At 31.7% G+C, this 19696-nt stretch overlaps 2 protein-coding genes across 3 annotated transcripts in view; one reads left to right on the forward strand and one right to left on the reverse strand.

Moving 5' to 3' along the window:
- Nucleotides 1-8870, forward strand: part of LOC148600233 (solute carrier family 15 member 1-like) — a 35620-nt gene extending 26750 nt beyond the window's left edge. For both annotated transcript variants that reach the window (XM_088558490.1, XM_088558491.1), the window contains 4 exons: nt 655-775; nt 2236-2367; nt 3216-3323; nt 4468-8870. In XM_088558490.1, the coding sequence (XP_088414616.1) occupies nt 655-775; nt 2236-2367; nt 3216-3323; nt 4468-4638 (532 nt within the window). In that variant the 3' untranslated portion in view covers nt 4639-8870. The remainder of the gene's footprint in view (nt 1-654; nt 776-2235; nt 2368-3215; nt 3324-4467) is intronic.
- A 304-nt stretch (nt 8871-9174) lies between these two features.
- LOC148600234 (cytochrome c oxidase assembly factor 1 homolog) lies at nt 9175-12328 on the reverse strand. The gene is made up of 4 exons (XM_088558492.1): nt 12127-12328; nt 10968-11113; nt 10429-10505; nt 9175-9323 (listed from the first exon to the last, which is right to left on the reverse strand). The coding sequence occupies exons 1-4, from the start codon at nt 12218-12220 to the stop codon at nt 9242-9244; spliced, it is 399 nt and encodes a 132-aa protein (XP_088414618.1). The 5' UTR covers nt 12221-12328; the 3' UTR covers nt 9175-9241.
- Nucleotides 12329-19696: the final 7368 nt, after the last annotated feature.

Here is a 19696-nt window from a genome sequence, read left to right on the forward strand (position 1 = left end):
TTATAGATAGGGAAGTGGAAATAATAAAAATGATGCATTTAACAAAAATAAAGTTTTCTGTGCTAAATGTGATGAGAAATTGTTTTTAGTTTATCAATAAAATGAGATAGAAGTTTTTCATGGGAACTTCCTACTGTCTACCTTTGTATGATAGGTAATTTACACAACTTTTTGTAACTGTGCAAACAAGTCCTACAGTTCAAGGTAGTAAAATCGACTTAAAGCATACTTAATTACTGTATAATATGTAATTCAATGGAAGATTGAAGATTTATTCCTGTGAGGTCCCATTGATTTCATATATTATATAAAACACAATGGTCATTGGCAATCAATGATAAAAAATAAAATATGTGTGACTATTCTGAATAAAAATAATATAGAATATCTTTTTTACTATACTGAATAAAAATAAAGTAAAATAAAAAAAAAATCAAAATAATATAGTAAAATCATATACTGCCAAACTGATGAAAATAAAAATGGTGCATTTAACAATTATCATGAAATACCATCCATAGGACATTAAACAATAACCTATCAATCAATCAATCAATCAATCAATCAATCCAGTTTGATCATACATTTGTAGCTTTGCTCCTTAATAGAATTCCTAATTTCATTATTCAATCCTTGTTTTGTAATTTGTTGCAGTTATGAAGTGTTTGTATTGTCCAATAAAGCAGATAACCAATCTGACTGGAGTGAAGTATCTACTATCAACCAGGGCATTGGAGGCATCTATAATCTCTTAGTATACAATGACTCAGGCAAGGTAGATAACTCTGAATAGATAGTAAAATAACACTAGGGTCTTTTGAGTGATATTATATTTAAGTAAAAACATATGCATTTAACTTCAAGATGTTGTCATTTCACTTTTAATTCCTTACTTTTAATGTCTAGATTTTAGCATGCAATTGAAATGTCACAGTTTTATGAATGACGAAAACAAAATTTTGCCATTTCAATCGCCATAGTGGGGTGGCCATTTGACCCAGGAGTGGTTAGTGAGAATTTATAAGCTAAATTACAGCATATTTCAGAGAAATGCATAATTTGACGAAAATATCCTTTCCTGGTCATTATTTCCATTTTCACATAATATCAGTATAGTGATATTGGTAATCTGGCTATAGTTTACGAGGTGCATTGTGCAAGATATTGTAAAAAACAACATAGCAACTAGATTTTTATCAGTAAAACTGACTCTTAACTTGACATCATCCCTGAAATACCTAATGTCACTGTTTGGGATATTCAAAGTACTCAAAAGGTCATAGAGCACAGACTAAGAATCACACAGTGATGAAATAGGCATGATATTAATTGTTGAAATCTGTCCTTTTTTCATAGTGATCAATGATATTAACTACTACAACTTCTTGAATTATCATAGATATCAAATTGGTATGACAAGTTACCCAAAATTGTCATTTTAAGTAATTTAGGGAAAATATCACTGAGGGAGATGATATAAAAATGACCATTTTTTTTTGTAGTCACATGTCTGATTTTAATAGTTTTGGTCTTATTAGACTTGCAATACCACAAGCTTTCACAAATGCAAAAAAGAAAAACCTAAGGACTCATAAAAAATTCTTAAGGTCTCGCTAACCACTTCCGGTTTCAAATGGCCATCCCCTTATGTAGTACCAAAAACACACTGAACCTAGATCTATGCATTGTAAGTGCATTATTTTCGTGTATTCTGATCAAAAGTAGTCAAAATAAAGCTGAGAATGTGTACTTTAAAATCATATTTGTAATTTACTACAAAATTGTATGAATATTGAATACATGTGTGAGTAATTTGCCTCCATGCTGTCAGTTAGCAGAAAAGATGAAAATGTGGATTTTCAGTATTATTTATTCAAGTAAATTTTGTGAAGAATTACTACAATCATCGTACCATTAGCATAATGATTTTGAAAGCCTTATCTTCCAAGCTTCGCAATGGTATGCAACATTATGATGTCATTTTTCCTGGGAATTCACAGTGGAACTTTGAAAATAACTTTTTTAAAATGTAAAGTAATGGAAACGTAAGAAGACCTTAACTATGAACAGATGTAACTTTTGTATCAGAGAGGGCATTATGGATAATTTGACTGCACCTAAGGAGTGATATTGCCTACATTATTGAAAATGTCTTGCTGCTGCTCCTCGGACAGTCAATTTATCATGATAATGTCCTGTTCTTAAACTATTGTATTTTTTTAATATATATTTTAGGTTGCAGTTAAGTTATATACCAGTGTTACAGAGAATACACTCTCAATGTTTGTTATGGTACCTCAGTATATTGTTGTCACTATGGGTGAAGTCCTCTTCTCTATTACAGGCTTATATTTTGGTTACTCACAGGTAAAACAACATGTCACATGATAGTACAGTAACAAATTGACTGTAAACAAGGTTATATTTAGATCACTTAAGTAGTACTCAATCTAAGAATCATGCAAAAGGTGATTCATGGTTGGAAACTCTACATATTTTTATATTTGATGTTTTGTTTGAAATATTAAGTAAACAAATTAACATGTGACTTTTCATATTACTCCTGTTCATAGGATAAATAAAATATAAAGAATGTACTATATAATTCAAAATAAAGGGAGATAACTCTGTAAATGACAATAAAACACAATAGAAACTATTGAATTTTCAGTATGAATTATCTCCTAAGAGTAGATAGATTAGAATGAATGATTATACATTTCATCATATAGACCCACAAGACAACTTAATGACAAAAATAAAATGCTAAGTCTTTTTTGTATGTATCACATATTACATAATTTGCATGAATCTTACAAAGACTGCTACTTAAAGTGATGTAACAATATCTAGGGTATGACTGACTTACCTTTACTTTTGTTTCTCACAGTTCAAACTCTGTGTTAATTTTTTTTTCTCTGTCAATGTTTTATAATTCCAAAATAACTTCACAGTTCGTACTGCAATAATACATACATAGTAAAATGTAAACCATTAAAAAAAACTGAACAAAGTAAGGCTGTATCCCGGCATATTATGAGATTAAACAAAGAACCATCCGAATGTTGCAAGAAGACTGTCAAGCTGTAATTATTTACATGTCTTGACATTAGTTTTGAAAAATAGTTCAACTATTCAATTTATTTGTATAAAGTAAAAAAAATCGTAGCTATAATAATTGTTTATGTTTGTTATTAAATTTATCAAATTTGTAGGCACCAAAATCCATGAAATCCTTTATTCAAGCTGTATTCCTGCTGAACAGTGCATTAGGCAACCTAATTGTTGTCATCATTTCAGAAATTCGGCTGTTTCAAAGTCAGGTATGGATTTGTCTATTACTGATGTCTACTATGCATTTTATTTCAATTGAACTTTTGGTGACCTCTAAATTTAATTTAAAGTAGATTGTCTTTATACCAAAGGAAGTATACTTTAACTATTCTATAATTGTAAAATTAACAATTTGAAAGATGTCATCAAATTATTCAATAAAAACCACTTCCAGAACTTGTTAAGTAGGGATATGTTCTTATAAAATCCCCACTCAGTGAATGGGTGGTATATTGTTCATCATTTGTCCATGTCTCAATCATCTTGTCTATCCATAATTCTATCCATGTCCCAGTCATCTTGTCTATCTGTAATTCTGTCCATGTCTCAGTCATCTTGTCTATCCATAATTTTGTCTATGTCTCAATCATCTTGTCTATCCATAATTCTATCCTGTGTCTCAATCAACTTGTCTGTCCGTCATACCATCCATGCCTCCAATCACATGATCTGTTCATCATATCATTCTAGCCTCAATCATCTTGTCTGTTCATCATACCATCCATGCCTCAATCATCTTGTCTCTTTATCATACCATCCATGCCTTAATCAACTTGTCTGTCCGTCATATGATCCATGCCTCAACCACATGGTCTGTTCATCATACCATCCTAGTCTCAATCATCTTGTCTGTTCATCATACCATCAATGCCTCAATCATCTTGTCTCATCATCATACCATCCGTGCCTCAATCATCTTGTCTCTTCATCATACCATCCATGCCTCAATCACATGGTCTGTTTGTCATACCATCCGTGCCTCAATCATCTTGTCTCTTCATCATACCATCCATGCCTCAATCACATGGTCTGTTTGTCATACCATCCGTGCCTCAATTATCTTGTCTCTCCATCATACCATCCTTGCCTCAATCACATGGTCTGTTCATCTTACCATCCATGTTTAGATCACCTTGTCTGTGTTGTGCCAAGAACACATTAAGATTTAACTTGTGCATTGAACAAGTTCCGCACACTTGTTATATCAGGGCATTCTTCAGCACTCATTTTAATATTTTGGTTATTCACTCTTTCAAATTAATTATCGTATTATAATTTAATATTACAAGAAATAGTACCGGTACATTAGAATATATCTTAACTTCTACTAACATGTAAATATTTTTATTTCAGGCAACAGAGTTCTTCTTCTATGCGCTGATCATGTTAATAGATCTGATCGTATTTATAATCATTGCCTGTTTCTATGAGTATGTGAAAGACTCCACAACCGTATCAATCCAAGATGATACCTCAAGACTTATTGATAATATGGAAATGGATGATAATTTCAAAACTAAATAAGGTTTTTTGCATCTATGGTGAATGCTGATCCCACCAAGAGAAAATTTACTAGTTTTGTCATGTGACTATATTGAAGAAGTGATTTTGTTCCACATTTTAGCTAACCTGGACCAAATATACAACTTACATTAATTTCATGTTTTCATCTCTTGTTCATTTATTAACTTTTCTTTAAAAAGTATTCTCCATTGAAACCAGTGGGTTATAACAAATATTCCTTACCACAAGGATTATGGTGGGGTTTTTGGTGTTTTGACTAACCATTTAGTACTTATTAGGCAAACAAGGGCCAAAAACAATACTTTTTCTTGTTTCTGCAAAATGAGCATAATTTTATAAATGTTTATTGATCTTTTTTTTGAATTTGTAGTACAATGTTCCATCCATATCACAAAAGCAAAGTTAGATTTGATATAATTAAAAAAAAAAGTTTTAAGTCGGTCCTTTTAAAATTGGATTAAGACCCATTGAAAAAATATAAAATAGTACTCACAATTTAGATACTAGACTAGTTTTCCATTAAACAGTGCAAACTTACTTTCTCTAATTCTACTTCCTGTTTGTCTTGATTGCTGGTTTGAAGTTTTATGACTTAAGTGGCCAAAGGGTTGAGGTCTTATCACTACTACTTACACAAATTATTGTCATAATGAAATTTTCATTGTTGAAGTGTTTTACAAGTGTCTCTTGGGTGAGCAATGTCAAAATGGCGTATCAATCAAAGCAAAATCTGACCTTTATTCTAAACTAATTGCTGAAGAAGACTTTTTTAATGTCTTAAAATAAGCATATCAAATTAACATAGAACAGGGGAGGTAACTCTATAAAAATGACCAATCTATCAATAAAATTTGATACAAAATCATAATTTGGCCTTTAAAGAACATCCTGGATTTAATAACTTAATAGAATACCTGGTACCATGTGTTCCTTTTTGAGATAATTAACTTCAAGAAATCCAATTTTGATACAAATGATGAAGTTTACATTCTAATTTTTATGGTGACAAAAAATTTAATCTGTTGAAAAATAGTTTGCAGATAGAAACAAATCATTTTATTCTTTTTTGCAAATTTTTCAAAATGATAGAATCTCCAGAAAATAAGCCTTTTCTGTATTTAAAATGACTCAAAAGTTAAATACACCCATTATAACTCAAATATGTTACTTATCATGGGCTGCAGAACATGTGAGTTTTTGCAGTAGTTGGGTACTAAACTAACTTAAAGCTTGGGAAACATTTTATGTTACATGCAATGTTATTCCCAGGGCCTGGAGTATCATTGTAATGGGATGCTATTTTGATGTGATGTGATACTATCTGAACTGATTTCCTTGTAGATATTATTACAAATGTGATGCTATAATTTTGAGGGAAAAGATTTTATCCGACTTTTCTAGTTTACTAGGATGTTAATGCAAATTCTGTAATGTGTGATACACTCTAAAAAAGGCCACACATTTTTATTTTTGCTTTATAGATCTATATGATGAAATGTATAATTATTCATTCCAATCTGTCTGTTCTTTTGAGAAATTTCCATCTAAAATACAATATTTCCTGTTGTATTTCAGTGTCTTGTCAAAGTTATCTCCTTTAATTTTGAATTCTATAGTAAATTCCTTATAATTTATATCTCCTATGAACAGGGGTTATATAAACGCCATATAAAAATATAAAAAATTAACAAAATATCAAAAATATGTAGGCTTTCCAACTATGAATCACATTTCGCATGATTCTTAGCTGAAATACTACTTAGCACACTTAATTTGTTGAAATCCATTGAAATAATTTTGTATATATTTAAATCTTGTTTAAGAAATTTTTGAATATATTAGTAGTTTTTAGATTTATATCCTGGTAACAGGTATATATATGGTATTTAACTCTCTTATTTGTTTGAGTAGAGCTTTATACAAAACCACTCAGTGTTTTTTTTTTTTCACCAAATTAAACCAGTTGCTGGAATACTTGTGTTAGGGCTTAGACAAATTTATGATTTTATGTTATTATTTTCTTTGATATGTCTTGTCTTTAAACTATTCTCTGTTATTTGGTTTTTCTTGTTGGATATCTAAATAATTGTGATTTCAAAGATGAAGGATTGCTGGACTTTCTGCTATTGCAGATGCCGAATGTCAAGGAGCCAAATTTTCCAATAGATAAAAAGGTTTTATAACTTGTGACAGTGAAACTTCAGTATTGCAAAAATGGTAACTCCCTGTATTTAATTTAAACACTTAACTGACTCATTGAGGCTCATTTGTTTTGACATTAAAATAAATAAGTTTATATTTAGCAAATAGTTTATGGAAGCTGAGGGTCATATGGCAATATAAAGACTGGCTGGTCACCCCCAAAAAAGTGAGGGTATAACTCTCCCCTTTATGTATGCAGGATTCAGCCCGTTTTTATAGCGAATGCACTACGCAGTACTCCCACACGTGAGAACCAGACACAAGAGATTTTTTAAATTAGACTCGGACGCAGAGTCATGATTTAAGGCTATATGCTGGGCTTGTCGTCATTACATGACTGCAAAAAATGTGTTCCTTTAAAGTAGAACTTTTTACTTAATTGAATTTCAAAATATTGTGCAATATTGTGTCCATAATGAACTGCAAGTCCCTTTTTAGTATGTCACATACTAATATTGTGTACACACTTGCTTTAAGTGAACAGAGTTCAAATGGCTTTTACTTTTTTAGGGTACACAGGACTCCGGGGGGATGGGGTTACACCACAAAAATTTATATGAATTTTTGGGGCGACTAAATGGTGTCCATATATTGCAATTTGACCAAAATAAAACTATTTACTATATTACACTTTTTATATATAATTTACTCTGGATTGTTTGTGTGGAAGAAATGAGAAACATACTCAATTTCTTACCTTTGACATCACATTTTCAATTTGAAAGCAAGGTGGCCCTTATAATTTCGTGCCAGTCTATATGATGTTACATATACTGGCAGTTATATCTAAGAAAGTTTACAAATAAAAACCTTTGGTGATATAATTTCAATGTTCAGTCATTATAAAACATACAATTACATATCTACTCACTTTGTCAGTAAAAAATGACAAAGATAAATATCATTTGGTTTTGTTACATACTGAATATTACCTGTCAAAATCTGTATCATATGCTGTATCAACCCGAGATTCCTATATCATCCCAAGGGCCACTGGTCCATGGGGTGATATAGGTCGAGGGTTGATACAGATTTTAACATGTCATGTTCATTATATCATATATTTTAACCGTACTCCAAGTATGGTCTGTGAAGGGATGCCGTATAAGGTATGCAATATAGGTCTAGGAATGTGATATAGGGTATGCGATATAGGTCTCGAGGTGTGATATAGGGTAGACAATATAGGGTTTAAACAAATGCATATACAAAAAAGTTATATTTTAATCTAAATATATGATATAATCTTTTATCAATGAATGAGTGGAGGTAACTTTTTTTTTTATATTTTCATTTGTGCATAATATTATTTTTGTTTATGATAATGTATTTTTGTTTTGTTGTAGATTACAATTGTTTAGGTTGTACTTGGTTTTGAGATTAAGTATGTAATTCAATCATGAATATCACTTGAGAGGTTGAACTGGGGTTAGGGACATAAATCTTGAAATCAGTGATATGTTTTTATCATATTCAATTTCACCAAAATCTTTCAAGCTTTCCCTTGAAACAGATTGAAATCAGTCAAGTTACTTAGATGCTTACGTGAGATTGATGTAAAATGATGAATGCAAATGTTTCAATGATTTGTAAGAGTTGTGTCCCTTACTTTAGGTTTACCTCCTTAAACATAGACTCGTGGTACATGTATGACAAAATGCTGTGGACCATTCTATGCAACTCAGATTACTGTGTGTTTATAGTAATGACACAATAGACTTTTTTTCACTTTTGACAATTTAAATTATGATCTGTATTTAGCAAATTATACTTTTTATTGGTATACATTATATTGTAACCATATCTTATAATTTAATTTCAGAAGTAAACAACTGTCTGGTTGGTTAAAAAGAATATTGTCTATTATCTCATGGACCAAATTTGTTAATGTGACTGTCATGTTATCAACTGTTTTTTATGATATACTCATTAAATTTGACTATTATTAAATTATGAGGAATGACTCTATATTTTACCAACCAGTTTTATTTTTCTTGTTAATTTTGAAATAAATTTGTTGTACAGAGGAATGACTAACTTATTTATTTTCACCATTAAAGTTGAACAACTCAGTGGTGTAAAAAAAAATAACATTAACCAATCTTTTAAAATTGTCTAACACTGAAGAGACCCCAAAAAAATTTGGCCTTATAATTATATCACCTTATTGTCATCATCATCATTTTAAAAAAACTGTTTTGTTTTTTTTATTGGATTACATTTGGACATGTACAGTATTGTTTGTGTTAGTTAATCTTACATATTGGAATTAAAAATAAAGCAAGAAAGGTGGTTGATTTATGAAATCAAAAAACAAAAACCAAACAACACACATTAAAACCAAAACTATATTTGTAAACATAAATATAAATCTACACCAAATACTCTGTTTCAGCTGCTGTTATCTTTTGTTTTTATTTCGATAGAAAGTCCATTGTTGGTCGATGGTAGATTTTTTGAAGTCCAATCTGTCAACAACCCATCTGTAAAATATACATAATCATACATTATATATGATATATACAATATTTAACATCAAAATTTAGATTGTTTCAATTCATAAGATGGTGTAAAATTAGAATAACAGCAAGTCACAACAGAAAATATCAGTTATCCTAATTGTTCAGTTGAGAAGCGCAATGCTAGACTAGTGCTATTCCGTTGTGAGAGTGCAGGTGAAAACTGTTTTTACTATAGTATTTTAAAAATGTAATTTATAGTCAGTATCTATTTCTACTTAGTGAATCTTCGAAGATACCCAAACACACAATCACACCATTGCAAGATTGTTATATAAACCATGACTGTGAAAAACAAATAAAATTAAAAATAACGAGCCACAAAAACATCAACAATGCAATTTTCAGTGAGTTTAACTTCGCTTTGAATTTGTAAACAACAAAAAAAAACGGGACTTCAAGTTGAAAATCTACATACACAGTCTGAATCAGCATATATAAGAACTCCAAGAAATCAGATTTTGTTTAAAAAACCAAACCAAGTTTAAATTGGACCCTGATTCATTTCAACTTGGTTACAAATCTGCATGTTGTATACTTGATTTGTACATATAAACACAGTTTAAATTTGTCCAGAAATTAATGATTTAAACAAAGTATAAAACATGTTAGTTCTTAATTAAGAAATAATTAAGATCTGTAAAATCTTTCTTAAGTCTTTTTTTGCAGATTGGAAAATGTAAACAATATTTATATACTGATACACATTTGTAGTAATTGACATGTCCACATTCTCTGCTTTATTTAGCTACTTTTGATCAACAGACTCACAGATTAATATGCATTTAAAATGCATAGATCCAGTTAAATGTGTTTTTTTCAAACTACACAAAGAGTAGGCTATTTGACCTGGAAGTGGTCAGGGAGTTTTAACTAGGGGTATGTATGTTGTCTACCTTTACAAAATGTTACACTTCTGAATGATTCACTAAAGTTTCATAAAAATCAAATGAACCATTAGGTCAAGTGGGCTAACAAGCACCTGCAAGTTTGATATGAAATCAACAAATTATAATACAATGTTACAGAACTTTATCACAGCATGTGAACTATTTTAATTCATACTTACTGATCATCAACTGTAGGCCTACTACACTTAGTATATAATGTACCAGTATTACGGGATCCTCTTACTGGAACAGCCAACTGAAATAAGTATGTAGAAAAATGACCTTGACCTTTTACCTACTAACCTCAGGTCAAACTCTTTCTTTCTTTGAACTTAAGCTTTAACTTAATTTAGATTTAAAAGCTTGCTTTGAAAGGATCACTGCAATACTATATACATGCAGTAAAAAAGATTGCTATAACTACCATGTAATGAATGGGGAAAATTTATGTGTCATTTTTTTTCGAGGGGATGAGTCATTCTGCAAAACATGAAGAGTACAAATGACAATACTCCCAAGGCAAGTTTAAATTTGCCTTTACGTGTCCGCTAGTAGAAATGATTAAAAAATGTGGATTTTCAGGACCATTTACTCAAACCCATTTTATTCCTTTTAATCCTTATTATGTAAGTTTTACAATAGTATGTACCATTGACATATCTGAACGCCAAATTTACTGGCTGAAATATTTCTCCCTAATAAGATAGCTTTCCTTAACCTGTGCATCAAGCTGACTAACTGCTGTATAACTGTCCCTCAGCTCCACACCAGCTTCTATAGGTTCCCCTAGGTATTCGACTGCTGGTTGGTAACCTTTTAACAAATCAACTGATTTCACAAAATGTTCTGATGTTAGAAAAGCATCTGTAAAAAGACAAAACAAAAACAACAGACAGTGATTTATGGACAAACTTATAATTTGATGGCCATGAAACAATGTCTGCTGACCAAAACATTCGAGGATCCAGAGATTTTGGTAAGGAGGGGCCTCCAGGCCTTTTTCGGTTGTTTTGCTAAAAAGACACAAATCATGCTGAACATTTTAATTCTGCCAGCTAGGTTTTAGCTATTAAAACCCAAATGTTTTTGAGTTATTTGCATAATTCTGCAATTTGACCCTTTTTGTCTACCTTTGGTAATGGTGGCCATGCATTTTGCTAAATAAAAAATCCTGAAACACTGATTGTTGAATAAGTTCTACATAACATTCACGCTAAGTTTTGTTTCAATCCATCCAGTATTTTTAGAAAAGATTCTCAAAGTTGGAAATGTAAAATTTGGGGAAAAGTCTACTTCTGGACCCATAACTCATTCATTTGTCAATGGATCTTTCTGAAAATTTCAGTATAGGTCCATGCCATCAAACTAAACAATTTTACCCAACCAGATTTTAGCTAAACCCAACTGTTTTGAGTTATTTGCATAATTCTGCAATTTGACCCCTATAGTTTAATAGTAAGCAACAGCAGCCATTTTTCTTTTTGCCAGATCAAAAATCCCCACACAAGGATTATAGTTTAAAATAGGAACATCCATGTAAAGTTGAAATCAGTTAATAGTAGTTTCAGAGAAAAAAAATGATCTATGCCTAAGCACTGGAAGTTAGCAATAAACTTGTCAATTCATATTTAATTTAAATCAAATGGTAGGGACTTCACAGTGTAAGTGACACTAAATAAAACAAGTTGTGACAGTAGCTGGTAGTCGAGATACAGTTTTGTCTTGTGGAAAGAAATGAACACTTCTCATACAAGAAATTGGTTATGCAAGGTACATCCAATGGTCGTTTGATGTCTCTGGTTACACTTATATAAACGTATTATAACAGCTACTGCATAATCCTTTAGAATATTAGTTTGTGTAGACGAAAATATTACCTCGGTATTGGTTTCTCGACTTCGTCTTAACGACATAATACGCACACCCGCCACATCCAATCATGACGACCAAGTGTTTGAGAAACCCTGCCATATCTAACAAGCACGAGATTGTTAAGATACAGTTTTACAGTCAAGACCTGTCAATGATATTCATGTCCTTCGGAAGGAAATGAACACTTTCTCATACATGTTGAAAATGCTAAATTAATGTTGAACTATCCGGATTACGGGAACCTCTAAAACACGGAAGGTTGAAAACTCTATTTTTTTAGTGTTATTGAATGTCTTGTCTTAAAAAGGCACCTTATTTAGAATAAAATCTAAAGTGATTCTGAAAGACATTAATAATATCTATCAATGAGTGACAAATTCATTGGGAAAAGTATATTAAGGTACAAAATTGAGGGTTTAAAATACGCTATAGAGCAACAATAAAACTCGTCTTAAACAACTATTTAATATATACTCTGAAAGACAACTTCAATTTCTGTAAGATAGGGTTTATAACATCTTATTGGAAACCGGATCTATGGTTATGGCGGACCAAGAATTATACAACACCTGGCAAGATTGGAGACTGTAACTTTATTCGAGTTTATAAAGATGGTTATTCGCCGGGTCTTTTAAATTTTCGTTTATTTAAGATCACACAGACGAAATTTTGTTCGCTGTAGGAGCTAATTTCAAACCCACCAAGTTAATTTTTGCACCTTAAATCATAAAGTGTATATATATTCCGAAGATATGATTAATGAGTGCTCATACCGGTCAAAGATAAAGAGAACCGATACACAATTTTACCGTAATATATGACCCCAAATAATGTAAGTCACGATATTTATCGGACCAAACCAAGGCCACGAAGAAATATGAGGTTCCCAGTTGAAGAATCATCCCTCCCCCTTCAAGTACAAAGTACAATCAATGTTTTTGGGTGAAGTCCCAAGTACAATTTAATTTTTGGTAAAGTTCAAATTCAATGAAATTTGAAGTACAAAGTACGGCTGTTTTGAAATGTTAAGTCCATGGATTTATGTGCCTAAGTCTAAAGTACGCTCTAAACATGACCAAAATCCTAAGTCTGAAAAGAGGGGTGATACCCTCCCCAGTAACCTTACCCGCTCACCTGGTTAATTTTTGTTTACCTTTCAAGGGCAATAACTCTAACAAAGAGTTCTCCGACATTTTTTTTACTCAAAAGGAGACTTAAGTATGACTTATCATTAGGATCATTTCATCAATTGAAGGTTTCTTTCTATCTTTTATAGTTTTCAAGTTATTGGGTGAAAACAGCTAAAAAAAATTTCACATTTCAAATTATTACTTAAACCAATTAAGATCTAAAAGTCGACTTACCTGTGTCCGTACCGCCTCGATTTTGTATCCCCAGTACCCACGTATCCATACGTCAAAATGAGATAGTTAATATTTGAACCAGAAATTATTTTACGGAACTCTATGATTATCAAGCTATCGTTACAATTTGTTACTGGAGGTGAAAGCGTTTTATAAAAGGTCAAACATATCAATAATTCAGGGTGAGGGTCAGTGCCAACATAACAAAATGTTTAATTATCATTTATTTCACTGTATTTTTTTTTTTTTTTTTTTGGATAACTATTTATGTAACTTTCATTGGGCCCACTTGAACGATCTTAAACAAAAAAAAAACAAGACAAAATTGGAATTTTATATAAAGCCGTCACTATTCGCAAAAATCCAAATATTGCGTGTGCCGACTGGGGATACGACTCTTTGCACATATAGGGGGAAAAGAATTCAACTTAGATATACGGCCTTCTAAAAGAAATTCAATACTAAATCGGCTTTAAATTTCTGATCAGTTGCAATTGGTGGGTGTGCATACACTTTAGAGGGGGTCTCTTATTTGCTAATTTTGTTTTACCGTTACGGATATCGTCCATTGAATGGAATATTAATGGAATATATCAAGATGGATCATAGACGAGGTTGTATTATGCAAAAATATGTCTGTTTAAGGTTACTCTACCTAGATTATTTCTTTTGTCTGTCTTTACCCATTTCAAAAGCAATTAAAAGAAATTAACGAAATATCACGATTTTGGCTAAAGAGTCTTTACATTAGGGTCTACATAAAATAATTTCAAGAAAATATTTTAAAGAGTTTCGCCTAATTGTCGACCATATTTTTCAATCAATGTAACCGTAAATATATATATATTTTTTTCTTATTACATTCGTTGTCTCTTAGTAAGTCCGTCAAAATATGGCCGAGATGAGATTTGCATCACCTATGGATTACATTTTTACAAATTATACAATAATTGAAACAATTCGTGGAAAGATGAATATATGTATATTATATAACTTTAAAAAAAAATCGAAAGTAACGGTATTAACAGTAATTGGCCTAGTTTCGAGATAGTTGTATTACCTCATCTACAAAGTGCGTGTAGATATTGTTACCCTATCGTCAGCTTAAATGCTTTTCAGCCATCGTTTATACATAGCAAGATCTTGAACTCTATTTTGAACCTCGTGCAACAAATGTCATGGTCGGTATGGGCCTTCTTGATTAATTGCCAATATCGTTTTGAACGTTGCAGAATATAACATTCATCAAAGAATTTTAACAAAACTTACAGACCCTTTTGTAATAAGTTAGTAAGCATGCCCAATATACACTTCCGCGAAGTAGGGCTTGGGTAGAACAAAAGTATTTTTCTCTCGGAAGTGTATATTGAGCATGCTCTACCCTACTGATAGCAGGGTCTATTACGATGAATAATTAACCTGGTCGAGCTCGTACAAGGACTTATGTTTTAAGAAAATATCATTCATTGTTATACTGGATAACCTAGCCATTTTTCCTGGTGGTTTTAAAAGAGCTTGTAAAGGTATTTCCAGCATTTAGCAAGCACTAACCCAATTCAGGTAAAACTTTCCATGAGTTCTATCAAATACTGCAAGTTTTAGTAGATTGTCATTATATAGTTTAAGCATAAAATTAATATGCATAGTCTACCTTTCTCTATAAGTACCAGAAACTTATTACAGTGTCCATATTGGTTCTTAAAATATTTCTGGGCGACGGGAAGCAAAATTCGAGGTTTCTCTTATTATTTCAGAATTTGTCACAAAGGGGAGAAGATTTAAATGCAAAGCAAAGAGAAGCATAAAATATTTTATTGACTTCAAGTCACTGCCCGGAGTCTTCTATTTTCATGGAATTTTTCCAATTTTCAACAATTAGTAAAATCTGTCGGTTGGTCTTGTTTTATTGTTTATGTATCCTACAGTAAAACATACAAACATGCATATAAGGGTGTAACTCTTTTAATACTTGGTACTTTGTCTGTTACTCGGTTATTACTAATTAAGTTACTGAATCTTTGACAAATGATCTCGGGCATATTAATACATGGGCAAATAACTGGGCTGTAAATTTTAACCCTTCTAAAACTGAGAGCATGACTTTTTCACGAAGAAATATAAACTTCCCTATTATTTACTTTGGTCAAGGTGGAGAAGAAATTGAGCAGGTTAACCATCATTTTCATCTTGGCTTAAATTTCTAAAACCATGCAAATTGTTAGTTGCGTATTAATACTGTTTATAAAAAGGCCTGCTCTAGACTTAGTTTATTGTGACAGCTGAAACACTCACTTGATAGAAAATCCCTTATTACGATTTATTTAGCATTCATACGACCAGTTGTCGAATACTCGGATTCTGTCTGGGACAATTGTACTCAACGGGAGTCAAATTTATTAGCGTGTTCAAACTGAAGCTGTTCGCATTATAACTGGTTTAAGGAGAACATCATCTCTTAACAAGTTATATGCTGAACTTGACCTTGAGAAACTTTGCAACAGGCGAAAAAATTAAACTTATAACATTTTAAAAGATAATAAATAGTCTTAGACCTGACCACATGCGATAAATGGGCGCTCCGTATTATCCAAGGCAACATAATTATGCCTTGCGACAGGAAGGTAAAAACTTTATTCTGCCTCAAAGCAGGACATAATCTTATTATAACAGTTTTTTACCTGTTATTAGATTATGGAATGTACTTGATCATGAAACTAAGAATTCACCAACTATAAGTTCATTCGAAGTGAAACTCCACCAAAGCACTTTGACTATGGAATAAGAAAATTCAATATCATGCTTTGTCAGTTGAGAAAGGAAGCAAGTGATTTAAAATCCCACTTGTTTCATGATTTCTTAGTAGATGATCCCTCTTGTCCATGCTGCTCTAGTCCATGTGAGGATAATTTTCATTACTTCTTTGATTGCCCAACATATATCGACATTATGAACATTCTTTTTGAAAATCTGTCACATGTGGGTGTGATTGTCGATCTTGATCTTGTTATTTGATGACGCAAACTCGAATTATGAGAACAACATGTTTATTATTAAACAAGTCCATCAGTATATTAGAGATTCAAATAGTTTTGTTTGACACTATTTCATCTTGTTAAATGATATTGTGACTTTGTAAACCTCAACTATGCCTACAATTTGTATATACTTTACATCTTTGTTCTTTTTTATTTTCATTTACAATTTATATCAAAATGAAAATTTCCTGCTATTGCCAAATAGATTATCAATTACATTTCTAGAGTCTGTAATATCTATATTTTTTATCTTCTACAAGAAACTTGGTCTGACTTGGTGCCATCCCTAAATAGAGGAATAGGATCCCAACCTCTTACGTGGACAGTTTGATTAACTAAAAGGCTCTATCGAGCTAGTTATAAAGAATCTGCGTGAATTGCAGTCCTGGAGATTTAAAATTATTTGGAGCAAAAAGTTCATCAATTAAAGTGAACTCTATATTTATCACTCCTGCTACCCAATGGGTCATTTGAGCAACACAAAAATTGGATCATTTGTATACTATGAGTATTTAGTTTAAAGACATCCCTATTAAGTTTCAAAACATGAGTTGACCTAAAACAAAAACAAATAAACAAAAAAAAACAAAAAAAAACCAGAAACCTCAAAAGGTCAATAACTCCAACAAGAGTCAACAGATTTTCATAATAACTTCTTCACCATTAGATTGCATCATGCTGACTATTTTGATCCAAGTTAAAATTTGCCTAAACCAAACTGTTTTTAAAAAAATTGCAAAAACTGCTGATTGCCACCTTCTATCTATTTTTAGTAATGATCAACATGTTTGTCAACAGATAAAAAATAATCCTCACTGTTCTGTACAAAATACAAAATACCCAAAGAAACATGTACACCAAGTTTGGTAAGAATCTGTTTTTTTTTTATAGTTTCAAAACAAAAAAAACTCAAAAAAGGCAATAACTCCAGCAACAATCAACAGAATTTCACGAAAATCTCACCAATTCATCTTGCTGAACACTTTTATTGATGTAAGAGTTTGAATTTATAACCTAATGGTTTTAGATATATTTGCACATAAGGAGCTTTGCTAAATGCAGCATGATACAACCACAGTATGTTGAATTCTGTTCATATTTGGCAAGCGTGGATACAATATCAGTGTTTGGTACACTCATGCATATGCACTTACAGATCATTATGGACACAATAACTGTAGGATATGTAAAATTGATTGGAAAATAATGCAAGCAGAGATACTTAAAAGAAAAAAAATCGGACCAAAGATAAACAGGCTGTATACAGGCTAAAAACCACTAATTCCACTTCCCATAGGCTTCTATGCTAATTTCACAATATTCAATGGCTTCTCTGGACTTTACCTTAACTTTAACCTGCAGAGGACTATATATCAGCATGATTCTACATATGTCAGCTCACAATCCTCAGAATGGCATGTGGGGTTAGCAGACTTGCAGTGCAGTACTGGTCACCGGAAGTGAAGGGTCTATAAATAGCATGGGAAATCCCAGTGTTTTCACAAGATAGGGGTATATTTAAAAATCATTATGGAGATTAGGCTTCACATCACAAGAAGCAAAATGCACCTATAAAATGTACAGAAATGTTTTTCCTTTCAGAAACTGTTTACATTTTTTAAATAAGATGAGAACTTTTTTCACAGCACTATGAGGAACAGGGGTAATTTCTGTGTAGGACTATTTTTGCGTACGTTCCAAATGCTCATTGGTTGAATTGGTGGTCTGTAACCTAAAGAGTCACTTTTTGTCTTAGAAAAAATAAATAACTATACAGGTATCTTCCTACACACATACTGAATGCATTTGCAAAGTTTCAGTGAAATGTGACAAGCACTTTTTTAAATATTTGATTTTTAAATATAGGGTAACCAAGTTGCGCGAGCAAAAAAGTGACAATATTCTACCATACTTAAATGCATTAAATATTTGCAAAAAACTTTTTCCGACTTTTCAAATAAAAAAAATCAATCACAACTTGTTTTTTAACAATATTAATAAAGAGATAGTTTTAAAAGTAATCATTTTCTGAGAAATTGGTCTATTTTTAAAAATTTATTTCTGACATGCCTCCCCCTTTTTCTTGATCACATGTCAAAAATCCTAAATCTTTAAATTTTCACAAAAGGTGATATATCTGGCTTTAAATTTGTAAATACAGTGTTTTCACATTAAAACATGACCAGTAAAGGGCACCTAAAGCAAAAAAAGTGCTAAATAATGGATTTTCCATGTTGCCATAGGGGAATGCTTATATGGCCTTAACCGCAGTAATGAAAGTGAGTTTTTCCTCATTTCTAACCTAATTTTTTGCTCAAATCTACACAAAACTTGATTTCAAGTGCTTATTACCACCATATTCAGGTAAATATAGCCCTCAAAGTTTAATATTTGATATTTTTAATAAATTTTTTACACTTTTTACAAGATAGGACATAAAAATCAGCCAAAAAGACCAATTTTCCATAATCTGGACCTATAACTTAAAAAAATGCATATTTTGAAGGATTTTTGTAGTGTATTCCTCTCATGGCAAAGTTAACAAGATCTTCAAGTAGTTTAAAGCTATTTCAAGAAACTTTTCATTTTGCCATGGCTTCAGCTTAAGGCTAAAAACCACTAATTCCACTTCCCATAGGCTTCTATGCTAATTTCACAATATTCAATGGCTTCTCTGGACTTTACCTTAACTTTAACCTGCAGAGGACTATATATCAGCATGATTCTACATATGTCAGCTCACAATCCTCAGAATGGCATGTGGGGTTAGCAGACTTGCAGTGCAGTACTGGTCACCGGAAGTGAAGGGTCTATAAATAGCATGGGAAATCCCAGTGTTTTCACAAGATAGGGGTATATTTAAAAATCATTATGGAGATTAGGCTTCACATCACAAGAAGCAAAATGCACCTATAAAATGTACAGAAATGTTTTTCCTTTCAGAAACTGTTTACATTTTTTAAATAAGATGAGAACTTTTTTCACAGCACTATGAGGAACAGGGGTAATTTCTGCGTAGGACTATTTTTGCGTACGTTCCAAATGCTCATTGGTTGAATTGGTAGTCTGTAACCTGTATGTGTGTGCGAGTGAGTTTCTTCGTGACACCTTTGGTCCCTTATAGCTCAAAACCGTAAGAGAATCAGTAAGCTGATTGAACAATGAAGGCAGAGATT

The sequence above is a fragment of the Perna viridis genome, chromosome 13, assembly GCF_037379345.1.
Source record: "Perna viridis isolate PV_CMFRI_1.1 ecotype Kerala chromosome 13, ASM3737934v1, whole genome shotgun sequence".
In the NCBI taxonomy this organism is placed as follows: Eukaryota; Metazoa; Mollusca; class Bivalvia; order Mytilida; family Mytilidae; genus Perna; species Perna viridis.

Coding starts and splice junctions, on each gene's coding strand:
- LOC148600234 (XM_088558492.1), bottom strand. CDS start 12,220: ATGGCAGGGTTTCTCAAACACTTGGTCGTCATGATTGGATGTGGCGGG. Junction 11,114..12,126: donor GTCGAGAAACCAATACCGAG/GTAATATTTTCG, acceptor GTCTTTTTACAG/ATGCTTTTCTAACATCAGAA. Junction 9,324..10,428: donor AGGCCTACAGTTGATGATCA/GTAAGTATGAAT, acceptor TATATTTTACAG/ATGGGTTGTTGACAGATTGG.